Raw genomic sequence first — 15,819 nt, 5'->3', positions numbered from 1 at the left:
GAAACTATGACACCAAGCAAGTTTTCACCACATCGAATATTTCCCCCGAGTTGGCACTGAGTGGAAATCTCAGAATTGCACACTCTGTCACAGATAACTGGTAAATGGAGTTTTCTTTTACCTGGATTCATTCATTTCTTATCTCATCTCTATTAATTTAGATCCCAAATCACATGAGTCGGGCTTTGTGTAAACCAGTGTTTCTCAACCTAGGCAACTTTTAAGATGTGTGGACTTCAACTCCCACAATGCCCTGGCCAGCTACTTTAATCCTTGTTGAAACCACAATTCCCACAATTCTTTGCCCCTGCTCCCACTGGTTAGGAGGGCCTGTGGGAATTGAAGTCCAGAATTGCTTCCAGGAAACCTTAGAATCTTCACAGTACAGGTAATCCTCAATTTACAACCATTTGTTTAGTGAGCATCTAAAGTTACAATGACACTGAAAAAATGATCTATGATTCTTTTTCGTGCTTAACAACCATTGCAGCATCCCCATTGTCACGTGATCAAAATTTGGGTGCTTGGCAGCTGGCATATATTTATGACAGCTGCACTGTCCATTGGGTTATATAATCACCATTTGTTACCTTTCCAGCGAGCTTCTGACAAGCCAAGTCAATAGGGGAAGCCAGATTGGTTTACCAACCGCGTGATTCACTTAACAACTGTGGCAAAAAAGTTCATAAAAGGAGGCACAACTCACGTAACGGCCTTGCAATGGAAATCCTGGCTTCAATTGTGGTCGTAACCTGAGGACTACCTGAATGCAGGCAGTACTCCATTTACAACAGTTCGTTGAGTGACTGTTTGAAGTTACGATGACACTGAAAAAAGTGACTTACGACCGTTTTCCACTGTTGCAGCATCCCCACAGTCACGTCATCAAAATTGAGAGGTTTGGCAACTGACTCATCTTTCGGACAGCTGCAGTGTCCTGGAGTCAAGTGATTCCCCTTTTGTGACCTTTTGACAAGCAATGTCAACGGGGAAGCCAGATTCACTTAACAACCATCTTACTAACTTAATAATCCACAGCGATTCACTTAACATGGCATTGGACCTGGGTACCTTCGAGACCGACTTCTGCCACCAGTAGCCTCCCACTGGCCAGTCCACTCCCACAGAGAGGGTCTCCTCAGGGTGCCATCGGCCAAATTATGTTGGCTGGCGACACCCAGGGGGAGGGCCTTCTCTGTGGGAGCCCCTGCCCTTTGGAATGAATTCTCCCCAGAAATTCGTAAAATCTCTGATCTCCGTGTATTTGGCTGTGCCCTCAAAACCATGTTGTTCCGCCAGGCTGGGCTATCAATGTAAAGATTTTAATTGGTTTTAAATGGGATTTTAAATTTGGGGTTTTATAAATTGGGCCTATTCTTTAATAATTTTAATTATTTTTAAATTTTGTCTGTCTTTGTCTTTTTAATTAGGCTGTACACCGCCCTGAATCCTTCGGGAGAAGGGCGGTATAGAAATAAAATTAATAAATAAATAATAATAAAATTAACTCTGGCACGAAAGTTAATAAAATGGGACAAAACCCAACAACCGTCTTGCTTAGCTACATAAATTTTGGGCTCAACTGTGGACATAAATCGAGGATTACCTGTACAGAGAGCAACACCAGAGACTAAACCCCCACCAACCCACCCCTGGTCTCTCCCCTCCTCCCACCCCCATTCTCCCTCCAAATGAATCCCAGCGCAAAATGTGTCTTCAATTTTATAGAAGAAAAATAATAATGATCATAAAAGCAAAGGAAATCTAGAGCAAAACTCAGAACAAGTCACATGGCCAGTCGGGTAATGAGTCCCCCCACCCCCACCCACCCCTATGGTCAAGGGGAAACAGGTCAGATGGGGGGGGGCGTCTCCCAGCAGCCCCACCCCCCCACAGGGTACACAGAGGTAGCAGGTTCAGAAGTTCTGTCCCAAGTCTCTATTGGTTTCTCTTGCCATGAGGTAATAAAGCTATTGGACTGACTAGCGTGGAACCCCCCCCTCCCCAGCCTGAGAGGAGGGGGGGCGGCAGGTTGGATGTCTCTGTGGATCGGAGGTGTCCCTTTGTTGTGTGGGTCATCCTTGTGAAACACTCGCAATCACCCTTCCTCGGTGTCCCTTTGGTGCTGGCACCGTTCCGGGGCTGATCCCTTCTTCCACGTGGTCCGTGCAATCTTTTGCAATCAATCTTCTCGTTGTGTCTTGTTTTGGCGTCTTCTCCTGCCCAACAGGTTCTTCCGATCGGTTGTGAAAAAGCTGCCCTAGTAAGTTTTTTTCCTTCCTTCCTCCCTCCTCTTCCCTCTTTTTCTACACTCTCTAAACCAACGTTTCTCAACCTTAGTTCCTTTGGACTTCAACTCCCAGAATTCCCCAGCCGGCATTTGCTGCCTGGGGAATTCTGGGAGTGATCTCTTCAAGGAACTAAGGTTGAAAAACATTCTCTAAATATATTTGGACTATATTTGGATGACTTTTTTCTCCCTTTTCAATGTAACATGTCAAGCTTTACTTGTCTAATCTGAATCTTCCTGCCCTCAGTTTTTATTTAGTTTCCTCTCTTTTCAAAGGTCTACTTTCTTCCTTTTCCACTATTTTAACATCTAGTCTCCTACAAGTCTTCCACTCTACACCTCTCCACACCTACTCTTGCGCGGTTTCGATCTAATTTATGGTGGTTGCCATGGTTTTCCGCCTCCCTCCTGCCTCATGGATCATTCACTTTGCACACCAAACTATTTACACAATCACACTCCCTCCCCCCACCAAAAAAAACCCTGGTAAAGAAAATAATACCCCTCTGAACTAAGCCCTGTGCCTAGATGGAAATGTATTTTAGTATCTTCCAACTTGACGTTCTTTAAATAGGAAGGACTACAGCTCCCATTGCATACTGTCAGAAGCAGCCGTGGGGCATGATGGGAGCTGTAGGCCAATCTATTGGGAAGCAGCAGACTTCCAATATTTTTCTTGAAGATTTTACATCCTGCCTTTGTGATGACATTCATAAAAAGGGAAGACCATAAAAAAGGTCTGAAGGTGGAATACAGAGTAGTCCTCGACTTACAACCATTTTGTTGTAACTCCTCAACTTACAACCATTCATTTTGTGACTGAAGTTACAGCAGCCCTGGAAAAAGTGATTTACGGGCTTTCCCCCCACCCCCTTACAATTGTCACAGCATCCCCATGGTCACATGATTAAAATTTGGGTGTTTGGCAACTGGCATATATTTATTGCCAGTTGCATTGTCTCGCCTGGGGTCATATGATCATCATTTGTAACTTTCCCAGTCTGTTTCCGACAATGGGGGAAAGGCAGATTTGCTTAACGACTGCAGATTCGCATAACGAATGGCAAATAGAGCGTAAAATGGGGGCAAAACTCACCGCAACTGCCTTGCTGAGCAATGGAAATTTTGAGCTCTACTGCGCTCGTAAGTCAAGGACCAAGTGTAAATCTCCCCCCCCTCCCAAATGTCCTTAGTAGGCCAAGGGAAAACAGAATCGGTGTGAGCCCTCAAAGCTTCTTGCCCTGTCTACATTCTTGCCCATCCTTAGAATTAATCTGACATCTAATTCACAGACTTTGCCTTGTGATTATAATTTTCTGCAAAAGTTACATCCAGCTACCTGATCAGATCAGTCCAACATGATACAATCCTCCTTGGAAATCCTTCCACTGTTTTTATTTCAATATTTTTTTGGGGGAAAGTGTGATTTTATCATTAGAATTTGTAGCCGATAGAACTCCATTTGCTCCAAAATAAGACATCCCCTGATAATAAACCCAATCGGGCTTTTGAGTGCATGGCAATAAGGCCAAGCGCTTATTTCAGGGTTCCAAAAAATATAAGACAGGGTCTTATTTTCAGGGAAACACAGTATTGCAAAAAAAAAAAAAAATCTTGGCAATAAGCACATCCACTATTATCAACGGAGGCTCTTAAGGATACACTAAACAAATAAACTGCAATTGACATAACTGTGCCCAATCATCGACTGCACCATTTTGTACGTTCTCATGTTCTTTCCTTTTGAAAAAGAAACGTAAGAAGTCCTTCTAGCTAGCTGGCACAAGTTATGATTTGCACAATCACCCCCGAGTGAAAATGTATATAGTTCAGGAATCTAGCTGATCGAGTTTTGTTTGGTCAAGCAGAAAAAGTCTACTCTGGTAATGGGCAGGGATAAGGAGCAGAACTGAAGTTCAGACATCAGAAAATAGTAAAAATGGAAAACAAAAATAAATCGCAAAAAAAATATGGATATGTAAGAACCGATGGGACATTTGTTGAAGAAAAAAGAAAAGTAGCAAAGGAAAGATAATGAAAAGGAGGATCAGGGTGACATGATAGCCGTGTTCCAATATCTCAGGGGCTGCCACGAAGAAGAGGGAGTCAAGCTATTCTCCAAAGCACTTAAGGCAGGAGAAGAAGCAATGGGTGGGAACTAATCAAGGAGAGAAGCAACCTAGAACTAAGGAGAAATTTCCTGACAATGAAAACAAAGCAATGGAACAGCTTGCCTCCAGAAGTTGTGAATGCTCCAACACTGGCGGTTTTTAAGAAGAGATTGGACAACCATTTGTCTGAAGTGGTGTAGGATTTCCTGCCTGAGCAGGGGGTTGGACTAGAAGACCTCCAAGGTCCCTTCCAACTCTTGTTATTCTGTTAAGACCAGAAAACAAAAGATTTACAAAGTTCAGCACTTCATCAAATCTGATGCTAAAAAGGAGCGCATTAGGCCTTCCTTTTTAAAGAATCACGTCTTGCCATAGGGATGTATCTCAAAGGTGCTTTTTTTCCTGTTTTTTAACAGTCCAGTTGCCTTTTGAAAAAAAGCACCATTGAGACAAATTATGACCTGAATGACTGAGGATCTCTACAAATACATAGGATTGTATGGCAGGAGTCTCCAATCTTGGCAACCTTAAGACTTGTGGACTTCAACTCCCAGAATTCCTCAGCCAGCAAAGCAAAGCTGGCTGAGGAATTCTGGGAGTTGAAGTCCACAAGTCTTAAGGTTGCCAAGATTGGAGACCGCTATTTGGTACTCAGTCAATCCCAAGAAAATGCAAGCTTTGAGTTAAAGTTACTCTGACAGGGTGTGACAAAGTGCTTCAGAGTGGATGTGGGGGTAGGTTTGTGGTTGTCTCCTCAACTTAAATACGTCTTCTCCTGATGCATGGGGCTAATGTGATTCAAAGAAAAGACACAGCTTCTTTAAGAAGGTACCAACAGGTGCCGTATATGTGTCGGTATGCATTGGGGTGCACCTTTCTACTCCAAAGTCCTGTATATCTCTATGGAATTCAAATTCCCACTACCAGCATGGTGTAGCATTTATAGTAAGGTGAGACTTCAAGCTGATTTCCCCTAATTATTCCAGGGCAGGCTTTTTCCAGATACTTTCAGGCCACAAAATGGTGAGTTTAAAAAAAAATAAAATCCTGGAATCCCTGATCAAGAGTCAAAGCTCTAATGACAGCAAATTGTCACATTCAACGGATTAGCAGTGTTTCAATATCTGAGGGGGTCAAGCTATTCTCCAAAGTGCCTGAAGGCCAGACAAGAAGCACTAGAAGGAAATTAATCAAGGAGAGAACCAACCTAAAAATAAAGGAGAAATTTCCTGACAGAACAATTAATCAGTGGAACGGTTTGCCTTCAGAAGTTGTTGGGTGCTCCATCACCGGACTTTTTAAGAAGAGATTGGACAGCCATTTGCCTGAAATGGTCTAGGGCAGAGATCTTCAAACTTGCCAACTTTAAGACTTGTGAACTTCAACTCCCAGAATTCTGTGCTGGCTGAAGAATTCTGGGAGTTGAAATCCACAAGTCTTAAAGCTGCCGAGTTTGAAGACCTCTGGTCTAGGGTTTCCTGCTTGAGCAGGGGGTTGGACTAGAAGACCTCCAAGGTCCCTTCCAATTCTGTTTTTCTGTTATTACTCTTTTTTTTTTTTCAGTTTATGGAACCCCATCAAAGTCTCGTGGCATCTTAGAGTTCCACTCAACATAGTTTTGAAAAGTCCTATTCTAGAACCCCCGTCCTCCCTAATGTGCTTAATACTAGTTCTCCTTCCTTAAAGGCCTTTAACTGCTCTAATGTAGAAGTCCCCAACCTGCTGGTCGCGGCCTACTACCAGGCCACAACCTGTTTGGAATCAGGCCATGTGAGCGGCTGGCTGGAGCATGCGTGTGTGTTATGTGTGTGTGTGCAGCTCGACTTTCACAAGCAGCGGGCCAGTTCCCTTCTCCCCTGCCCCCCCCCACCCCGAGCAGGTTGGGGACCGCTACTCTAATGCAGGGGTGGGCAAATGTGGCTCTTTTACAACCTGTGGACTTCAACTCCCAGAATTCCTGAGCCAGCTTGGCTCAGGAATTCTGGGAGTTGAAGTCCACAGGTTGTAAAAGAGCCACATTTGCCCACCCCTGCTCTAATGGAATTCTCCCACTACATTTGGATAAAGGTAAGTCTTGTCTATAACCTCCTTACCAACATTACACACCTTGGCTCCCCACACCTTTTCTTTAAGGAGATCTGCCTGAGAAATGTCTTGCTTTCCGATACAGATGAGCTCCCAACTTTAGGTCTTCAGACGCAGGGAAACCACTGATACGGAAAGGCATGTTGGGTGGTTCGGTCCAAGAAGAGTAGCCTGGTGACTTCACACAATCCGTTTGCAGGACAGGAGCGAGAAAAAGAGCACGTCTTGTTTTCAGAAACATCCCACAGGAGAAGCCACTATCCTCGATTACAACAATATGAAGGAAACGCCATCTTGGCTCTAGGGCGGGATCCGAATCGCCCACGGTTTCATCTGGTTAAACTGGACAGGAAGACACCAGTCTATCCCTTTGGAATCATCCCATCACGGAGAGATGCCAAGACGAGCCCCATCCATCCGGCAAGCTTTCTTTGCTCCTTCTCTTACAAGAGATCCGTCCACGCTGCCATCACAGATCTTTCGGGGGGGCGGGTATAACCTTATGAAACCGATCCATCAGACGATGATATTGGTTGCAGAGGTACCACAGTAGCTTATCCCTTGACCCCTGCAAATTCGGTAAGCCATTTGGGACACCACCTCCCACCCGTTCCCACCCACCTCCCAATAATGCTGGGCCCCCCTCCAGGATGCTTAAAGAGTCAGGTCTTGGTTATCAAAGATGTCACTCAGGGTCACAGAAGGACGACCGTCTTCTATCCAATGGGTGCATCTCAAAAACGATCTGCCTCAAAGGATCACTGGGTCATCGGATCCCCTCCCCCCCTTCCCCGGCACGGTGACCCTAAGGCAATGAAAAGAGTCCTGTCTCTGCCCAGCCCATTCACAACTGGCATTTTTTCTCTTCCCTGGCATCAGGACGAACGTGAAAAGGGGGGGAACGGCCACCACAGCACGATCAGTTGGAGGTGTCAGAGTGGACGCTGCCAGGACCTTCTGTTGGGGAGGTGACAGAAGATGGAGTGGCTGCTTCCTGCCAGCCCCCATTGGCCTAGTGAAAGTAAAAAAAAAAAAAATTCAAAAAATTCAAAACCTTTATTGTCAGTACACAACATATGTACAATGAGATTGGTTGAGTTCCCTCAGTGCACCCCCCCCCATGATGGTAAATTTCCCTGCTCTAAAGTGTGTACAGGTATGTCCTCAACTTTCGTTTAGCGACCTAGGTTGCATCAGCACTGAAAAAAAGGCGACTTATTATTATTTATGATCATAAATATGATTTATTACACTTATGACTGTTGAAGCCTCCCCACGGTCACGGGATCGAATTTGAGACAGTGGGCAACTGGCTCACATTTACGATGGTTGCAATGCAGTGGTGGGTTGTCCCCGGTTCGGGCCGGTTCTATAGAACCGGTAGTAAAACCAACGGGAGGCTCCGCCCACTGACCCTGATGTCATCAGAAGCGATCTGCATGCGCAGAAGCAAGGCGCGTGTGCTCGCTTTGCTCTCATGCGCAATCCCATTGCAAACTGTTAGTAAAGGTAAGTAGAACCCACCCCTGTTGCAGTGGCCCAGAATTATCTGATCCCCTTTTACGACCTTCTGATAAGCAAAATCAATGGGGAAAACAGATGCGTTTTATAACCATGTTACTAAGTTACAATAACTGCAGTGATTCCCTAAACAACTGTGACGAGAAAGGTCATAAAATGGGGCAAAACTCACTTAGCAACAGAAATTTGGGGCTCAGTTGCGGTCGTAAGTTGAGGACTATCTATATCAGTTTTCAGTTCCTGCCCTGTGAAAATTCCCAATAAGGAAGAACTGAAGTTCTTCAGAAGAACTTCAGATCCAATTTGTCTCCTACAAAAACGATCACTCCTACTTCCCAGATGCAACAAATTGTTATGTACTTTAAGCAACTGTCTGAGAACTCTGGAATATCATTTCACACATCCGTTCCTTTTCTGAAGTACAGGTAGTTCTCAATTTACAACAGTTCATTTAGTAACCATTCCAAGTTACAACGGCCCTGAAAAAGTGACTTATGACCATTTGTCCCACTGAGGACAAAATGTGGGCTGTTAAGTGAGAAATTTGTTAAGTGAGTTTTGCCCCATTTTACGACTCTTCTTGCCACATTTGTAAAATGAATCACTGCAGTTGTTAAATTGGTAGCACGGTTGTTAAGTGAATCCAGTTTCCCCCATTGACTTTGCTTGTCAGAAGGTCGCAAAAGGGGATCACATGGCCCGGGACACTGCAACGGTCATATATAGAATATGAATCAGTGCCAAGCATCCGAATTTTAAACGCATGATTGTGAGGCTGCTGCAACAGTCATAAGTGTGAAAAAATGATCATACGTCACTTTTTTCAGTGCCATTATAACCTCAAATGGTCACTAAATGAATGGTTTTAAGTCAAGGACTACCTGTATTTAACTAAGACCTTTTTCTGTTTTCATCTTATTACACCAAGCGTCCCCAACCTGTGGGCCGCAGCCCACTACCGGGCTACGGCCTATTCACAAGTGGGCCATGTGAGGAGCCAGCTGTTGTGTGTAGATGCACAGCCTTACTCACGTGAGCACTCTGGGCCTCACTCGCGCAAGTGTCGCAGGTGCTCTTGGCCCCACCCCCGCAAGCGTTGCGGCCTAACTCGCATGCGCGAGCACTCTGGGCCTCACTCGCGCAAGTGTCGCAGCAGCTCTCGGCCCCTCACACAAGCATTGCGGGTGGTCTCAGCCCCACTCGCGCAAATAATGGGTGCTCGTGCACACCCACGCGCCTATCCCTCCCACAAAACCATCCCTTCTTTCCCTCGTCTGCCCCCTCCAGGCCGCCAACATGGAAAGGTTGGGGAACTCTGTATTACACAAAGACACCCAAGCAACTAGTCTGAAATGTTGCTGCCTGAGACCAAAGTAAACCAGAAGTTATCTACCTCTTGACCTAAACTCACCCTCATTTCACGTGGGCTGTACATCTGGTTGGCAGCCATACTGTCCCCATAGCCACCAGGCCCCATGGAGTGACGCATCGACTCCACCTAGGAGCAAAAGAAAAACAGACAAAAGGTAGAAAGAATACAAGCTTGGGAGGATAAAGAGAGAGAGACTGAGAAATATCCATTATCAATTCAGGGCACCACACATATTTTGCCCTAGAATTACCCTGTTCTTTAACGCTAGTACTTCAGAAAGAAAAAAAAAAAGTGACATGAGGGAAACAGCCATTTAAACTTCCTCCCCAGTTCCCACAGCCAAGAAAGTTAACATTAGACTCTTTTTATCTTTTCCCAGAGCTGTAAAGACTTGGCTTTTCTCCCATGCCTTGGTGAGCTCGTTCTCTTGGGAGGATACATCCTTTTTATACTCAGTCCTGGCTATGAGCATTGTTATATTGTTTTATTTTTATATTGGCTTTGAATTGTGGCTACTTTTGGCTCAGTTGCTATTTGTTTATGTACGATATTCATTTGCTATCAAATTTATATCCTCTGGAATGCGAATCCCCCGAGATCCAGATGCCACCGACTCTGCTGTTGTTAAAAAAAATGCTGCAAAGATCTGACATTTCACCAGTCCTTTGACAAGGGACAATGGGACCCCTGGCTCCATTCCATCCAGTCTGCTGTGTTTGCCAACTGTTTATCAATTTTAATTTTTTTGTTTCATCGTTAACCACCCAGAGTGGTTGGGAATCAGACAGCCTACAACAGTGATGGCGACCCTTTTCTGCACCGAGTGCCAAAAAAGGTCGAGCGGATGGCCAAGTTCCGGAAAAGCCAAACTTCTGGATTCTAGCACGCATGCGCCCCCCAACGATCAGCTGGCTGGCGCGCAAGCTGGTTTTTGGCATTGCCGCGCGAACGGATTGCGCTCCGGAAAAGCCGAACTTCTGGATTCTGGCGCATATGCACACTTGACAATCAGCTGGCCAGCGTGCATGTGCACACCAGTTTTCGGCACTGCCGTGCGCACGAAGAACAACTGATCATTTGTGGTCGTGCATGCTGGCCGACAAGGCTTCATGTGCCACTTTGCGTACCATAGGTTCGCCATCACGGGCCTACAAGTTTAATAAATTATTATGATTATGCAAGATCCAATCTGGGTGAGTTAGGATAATTACGATAATTATGAATGGGCAGAATAATTATGATTATCCTGCCACAATCATAAAAAAAACCACAATAACAAAGCAAAAAACAAAAACAAAAAACCCAATTAAAATAACACAGAAAAAAAATGTGTATTATAAATACTCAAAAACCCACAAACTGTGGGGTAGTCTTTATGTTTGTTTCATGTAAATAGAATCAACTTAAAAAGACAGGACGTGTAAACATGTTAAATTAACACGAAAAAGGATTTTCACTAAACAGGATTTCTTTGTGAAGAAGCTTTTTTTTTAAAACAGTTAATTTTTTTGAGATTACAGCAGTTAATTACATAGGTTTGCTGTGGGATAAGGGCATTGCATGGTGTGAAATTTCCATTAGCAATCACTCACCTAAAGCACTTTTTCCTCAACCTTAACGTTAAGATGTAAGGATTCTGAGAGTTGAAATCCACACATCTTACAGTTGCTGAAATTAAAAAAAAAAAACCCACCAACCTAGAGAGGGGTCTCCAACCTTGGCAACTTTAAAACTTGTGGACTTCAACTTCCAGAGTTCCTCAGCCAGCTTTGAACTCTGGGATTTGAAGTCCACAAGTCTTAAAAGTTGCCAAGGTTGGAGACCCCTGACCTAGAGGATAGAAAACAATCTGAAAGGCCTTATGTTCTCAGATGGGTTTGACTAAATGTCCCCTTACACTGAATCAATGAAGCTATTTGCTCTGATAATGGGGAACCAAAGAATTTTGGTCCAACCTTTCTGAACAGCACAAATATAAATAAAGAAGGTTATTATTTTATTTATTTCTATTTTCACATTTCTTAATCACCCATCTCCCTCAGCGATTATTATTGCCTGTCAGGAAAAAAAAAATGCCACATTTGGTACCTTGGTGCTCTCTGAGCTTCCTCGTTTTCTTGCGAATGTCTCATTACCCTAACTAGGTAACATCATCAGTGCTAGTAAGAAGTGCTGTTTGCTGTCAGTTTATATTCTGGTGATTTGCCTGTCTGTGTAGGTGGATCTTAAGAGATTCTTTGGTTGGGCTGTTTCCTGATGGCTCTTTGGCAGTTTCTTGAGTGGGATATTGCTTACTTGATTGTTGGTCTGAAGTTAACCATTGGAGTTGATTCTATCCTGATCTGGGTGCAAATTATTGGTGGAGGTGCTGGAGTCTTTTTGTTCTTTTTTGGGCTGCTTAACTGCCTCTTTTGCATTGTCTGTAGATGTTGTTAACGTCTATGGGTCTATTGATGGCTGATTTGTCAGTGCCAGGCTTCTAGAAATTCTGTGGCATTTTTAGACTTGGCCTGGTCTAAAGGCCAAGTCTATCTTCTTTTTCATCCCTTATTCTTCTTTTTCATCCCTTATTCTACAACCACATCCAGAGTTTTTTTAAAAAAACCAGAAAGATAAAACAGCCTATACTATAAATCAAGCTCTTCAAAACTTCGTTTATGTCTGGATGTAGTTTTTTTAAGTCATCAGCAACTGCGTTCCTCAGGGATATTTTTTCCTCTTCCTTAGTCTAGCCTGAAGCCCTGACAGAATAGAATAGAATAGAATAACAGAGTTGGAAGGGACCTTGAAGGTCTTCTAGTCCAACCCCCTGCTTAGGCAGGAAACCCTATACCCATGATGGCGAACCTATGGCACGCATGCCACAGGTGGTACACAGAGCCATATGCATGTGAGCGTTGCCCTAGTTCAGCTGCAGCGCGCATGGGCCACCTGATTTTTAGGACTTCTGGGCCCACCGGAAATCAGGAAATAGGCAGTTTCCAGCCTCCGGAGGGCCTCCGGGGGGTAGGGAAGACCCATTTTTCGCCTTCCCCAGGCTCCAGAGTCTTTCTAGGAGAGGGCGAAAACGGCCTCCCCCATGCGCCCAGAGGCCCTCCGGAGGTTGGAAACGATCCCACTGGAAGTCAGCAAACAGGCCGTTTCCGGCCTCCAGAAGGCCTGTGAGGGTGGGGAAAGCCGTTTTCGCCCTCCCCAGGCTCCTAGAGAGCCTCTGGAACCTGGGGAGGGCAAAAAACGGGCCTACCGAACCCACCGTGCCATTGCGTGCCAAAAGCGGGGGGAGCATGGAGGGGAGTGTGGGCATGCGTGGGGGGGCAGGCCACATTGAATTATGGGTGTGGGCACACGCACGACCCCCACCACGCTCCCACCGCTTTTGGCACGCGATGGCAAAAAGGTTAGCCATCACTGCTCTCTACCATTTCCAACAAATGGTTATCCAACATCGTCTTAAAAACTCCCGGTGTTGGAGCATTCACAACTTTTGGAGGCAAGTTGTTCCACTGATTAATTGTTCTAACAGCCAGGAAATTTCTCCTTAGTTCTAGGTTGCTTCTCTTCATCATTATCAGGATCATAATCTTCCCAAAAGGCCAAACGGTGTCGTGCCAACGTAACAGTAAGGAGAACAGACTTTTGTATCATTTCAACAGCGGCCAGGTTGGGCAATGCTCTCTGCGGATGCGGCAAGTCCCAAGTGGTGGTGGTGGGGGAACTAACCTGTGATGTAGAATAGGAGTCTCCATTTAGCCCTTGAAGGCCCATGAACATATCCCCCGAACTAGAGAGATTGAAGGAGCCCCCGGAGCCTGCGAGAAAATTGGAGGAAAGATGGGAGAAAAAAAGAGCAACAGAGTGAACGGGTGGAAAACGCAGCTCTTTCGAGGAAAGAAAAGATTAAGGCTACTGAGAGGTTACGTAATTCGAGGTGCATGCCAAGAGCCCCAAGCGCACCCAGGAATACTAGCTCTATCTTTTGTGTAAGGTTATAGTAACAGAATCCCAAACTTACCCTGTGGTAAGATGGGTGGCCAATAAAATTTAAAAATAAGTAAGTAAGTAAGTAAATAAATCTTGCAAGTTTAAAAGGTACATCTCTTCCCCCTTCACCTTTACCATCCAAGAAACCAGGAAAGGACCCTTCTGAGATGCTTTCCATGCCCACATTCCTGCTGTGGACTCAGCTGCCTCTTATCTGACTGGTGTCTAGTCTGTGGCTCTTCCTCCCGTCTCCCAAGGCCATTCCCGCAGACCGTTACATTGGCCTGGGGGCAGGGGAGAAGGAAGAAAGGAAGGAAGGAAGGAAAGAAAGAAGCAAGCATCTAGATCTGCACTCAGCAAGGATGACCGCTTGTCTGGAAGGGGACGGAAGAGCTGGGAATGGAGATTCTCCTCAGGAGCTCCACCGTCTGTTGGAGGGGGGGGGCAGTTCCATGCTTCTCCAATCCCAGCAAGGACTCCTGCACCAACATGGGGTGTAGCGGAGTTTTGGGGAGGAGGGGAGTTACCCGCGGAGGAGGGGGTGTTGGGAGAGTCGCCCCCGCTCTGTGCGGCGCTGACCGCCGTTTTCACGGCGTAAATATTGGCTTCCTCTTGGAACTTGCCGATGTTCTTCTTATAACGGATGCGCTTGTTCCCGAACCAGTTTGAGACCTGGAAGGAGGGAGGGGAGGGAGAGGGCAGAGGTCAACATGGAGGGGCAGGAAGTGGGAGGGGAACAAGGGGTGGGGGAAAGAGGGGTAAGGAAGGAAGGGAATTATGGATCGATAGGTCAGCCAAACCTGGACCCTTTCCCCCGGCCGACCTTCTTTCCCGAAGTGACCCTACCGTCTCTTGCAGACAGTCTTGTAGCCTGCTCGGATCAGCTTCAGACTTGCCCCCCGCAAAGGTCCTGGTACCTGCGAGACGGTGATGCCGCATTTCTTGGCAAGCTCCTCCTTGGCCTCCTCGCTGGGATACGGGTTGCTCAGGTGCGAGTAGAAATATTCATTCAGGACCTCAGTGGCTTGCTTGCTGAAATTGCGTCGCTTCCGCCTGTCCGTTGCGTGAAACAAAGGGGGGGAGGTTGACAGTGAGAACAGAATGATTGGCATTTAGGTATCGATATCCACCGAAGAGGAACACTCGTACGGGATCAAGAAGGGGAAAATTGAAAAAAAAAAAACAAGGAGAAGGAAGAGTAGGGATTTATAGGTATATTAGAACAAATATACAAGTAGTCCTCAACTTTTGACCACGATTGAGCCCATAATTTATGTTGCTAAGTGAGACATTGGTTAAATGAGTTTTGCCCCATTTTACGATCTTTCTTGGCATAGTTCTTAAGTTAGTAACACGGTTGTTAAGTGAATCTGGCTCCCGCATTGTCTTGGCATGTCAGAAAGTCGCAAAACATGACCCTGGGACACTGCAATTGTCATAAAAACAAGTCAGTTGCCAAGCATCCAAATTTTGATCATGTGACTATGGGGATGCTGCAACAGTTGCAACTATGAAAAACGGTCATAAGTCACTTTTTTCAGTGCCGTTTTTAACTTTGAACGGTTATTAAGCAAACGGTTGTAAGTCAAGGACTACCTTTATAGGGCAGCCCTCCTTTCATTGTACTAGTTGACTGTAAATGGTAAAAATAATCTGTTCAAATATAAGCAGTTCTATATTTGATTATGATGGCATTTGGGACCAGAATTGCCGTTACTAAGCGACACAGTTGTAAAGTGCAATGTCCTGTGACTGCATTGCTAGGCAGCGGCAATTCTTGTAGTCCCAGTTACCATCGTTAAGCAAGGACTGTGCAGCTCATTAAATGAGGACCTTGCATGATTATGATTTCCTGCTGGCTTCCCCATTGACACTGCTTCTGGGAATGCCAGCAGAGAATGTCAGAAATTGCAATCACATGACTACGGTTTGCTGTGACATCCTAATTACAATCCAGATCCCAAGCACCCAAATTGCAATCATGTGACCAATGGCCAGAACTCCAAGGACAAGTCCGAAGTCTCCTTCTTTTAAGTGCCGTCACCAGGTTGGAATAGTCACTGAATGAGAACCACCTGTATTTCCACCACCAGCTCCATCTCTACCATCATCGCAAAGTTTTGGTTTTTTTATAACTAACCCATACACAAATGCGGAATCCAATCTGGGTCAATCTCTAGCTGGCTACCGAGAAGTTCCCCGAGGATGGGCTTTAGCATGAGTCTGAAAGTTGGGAAAACCAAACCTCTGGTTCCGGTGACCGACCCAGACTTACAACGTTATCCTGGGACACGTATATTCACCTTCATTTGCCATACAAAATTACTTAAAGAAACCAGCACATCAGAAAAACAATTGGATTTGACATATAAATTTCACAGGAGTGCTAAAATATCTGGAGATGTTCTTGAGAACTGCAGTTCTAACTCTTTCTTTCCAGGTAGACTCCAGTGATCCTC

General features: G+C 45.3%; 1 protein-coding gene across 3 annotated transcripts in view; it reads right to left on the bottom strand.

Annotated features, from left to right (window-relative positions):
• Positions 1–1,710: 1,710 nt before the first annotated feature.
• Positions 1,711–15,819, bottom strand: part of PBX2 (PBX homeobox 2) — a 41,749-nt gene continuing 27,640 nt past the window's right edge. The window contains exons 5-9 of one of the 3 annotated variants that reach the window (XR_009623005.2): positions 14,207–14,413; positions 13,984–14,032; positions 13,100–13,188; positions 9,419–9,505; positions 1,711–7,498 (exon numbers count right to left, since the gene is read on the bottom strand). Coding sequence is in view for 2 of the 3 variants with exons in the window: in XM_034421429.3 (XP_034277320.1) it covers positions 7,406–7,498; positions 9,419–9,505; positions 13,100–13,188; positions 13,888–14,032; positions 14,278–14,413 (550 nt within the window). In the remaining variant the exon portion in view is untranslated. Of the gene's footprint in view, positions 7,499–9,418; positions 9,506–13,099; positions 13,189–13,887; positions 14,033–14,206; positions 14,414–15,819 lie in introns of all 3 variants that reach the window. The other 2 variants (XM_034421429.3, XM_060693347.2) reach the window with 2 other exon arrangements.

Source organism: Pantherophis guttatus, chromosome 2, assembly GCF_059756535.1.
Source record: "Pantherophis guttatus breed Tessera chromosome 2, ASM5975653v1, whole genome shotgun sequence".
NCBI classification, from domain to species: Eukaryota; Metazoa; Chordata; class Lepidosauria; order Squamata; family Colubridae; genus Pantherophis; species Pantherophis guttatus.
The sequence above is the reverse complement of the archived record's forward strand: the minus strand, read 5'-3'. Positions and strand labels throughout refer to the sequence as shown.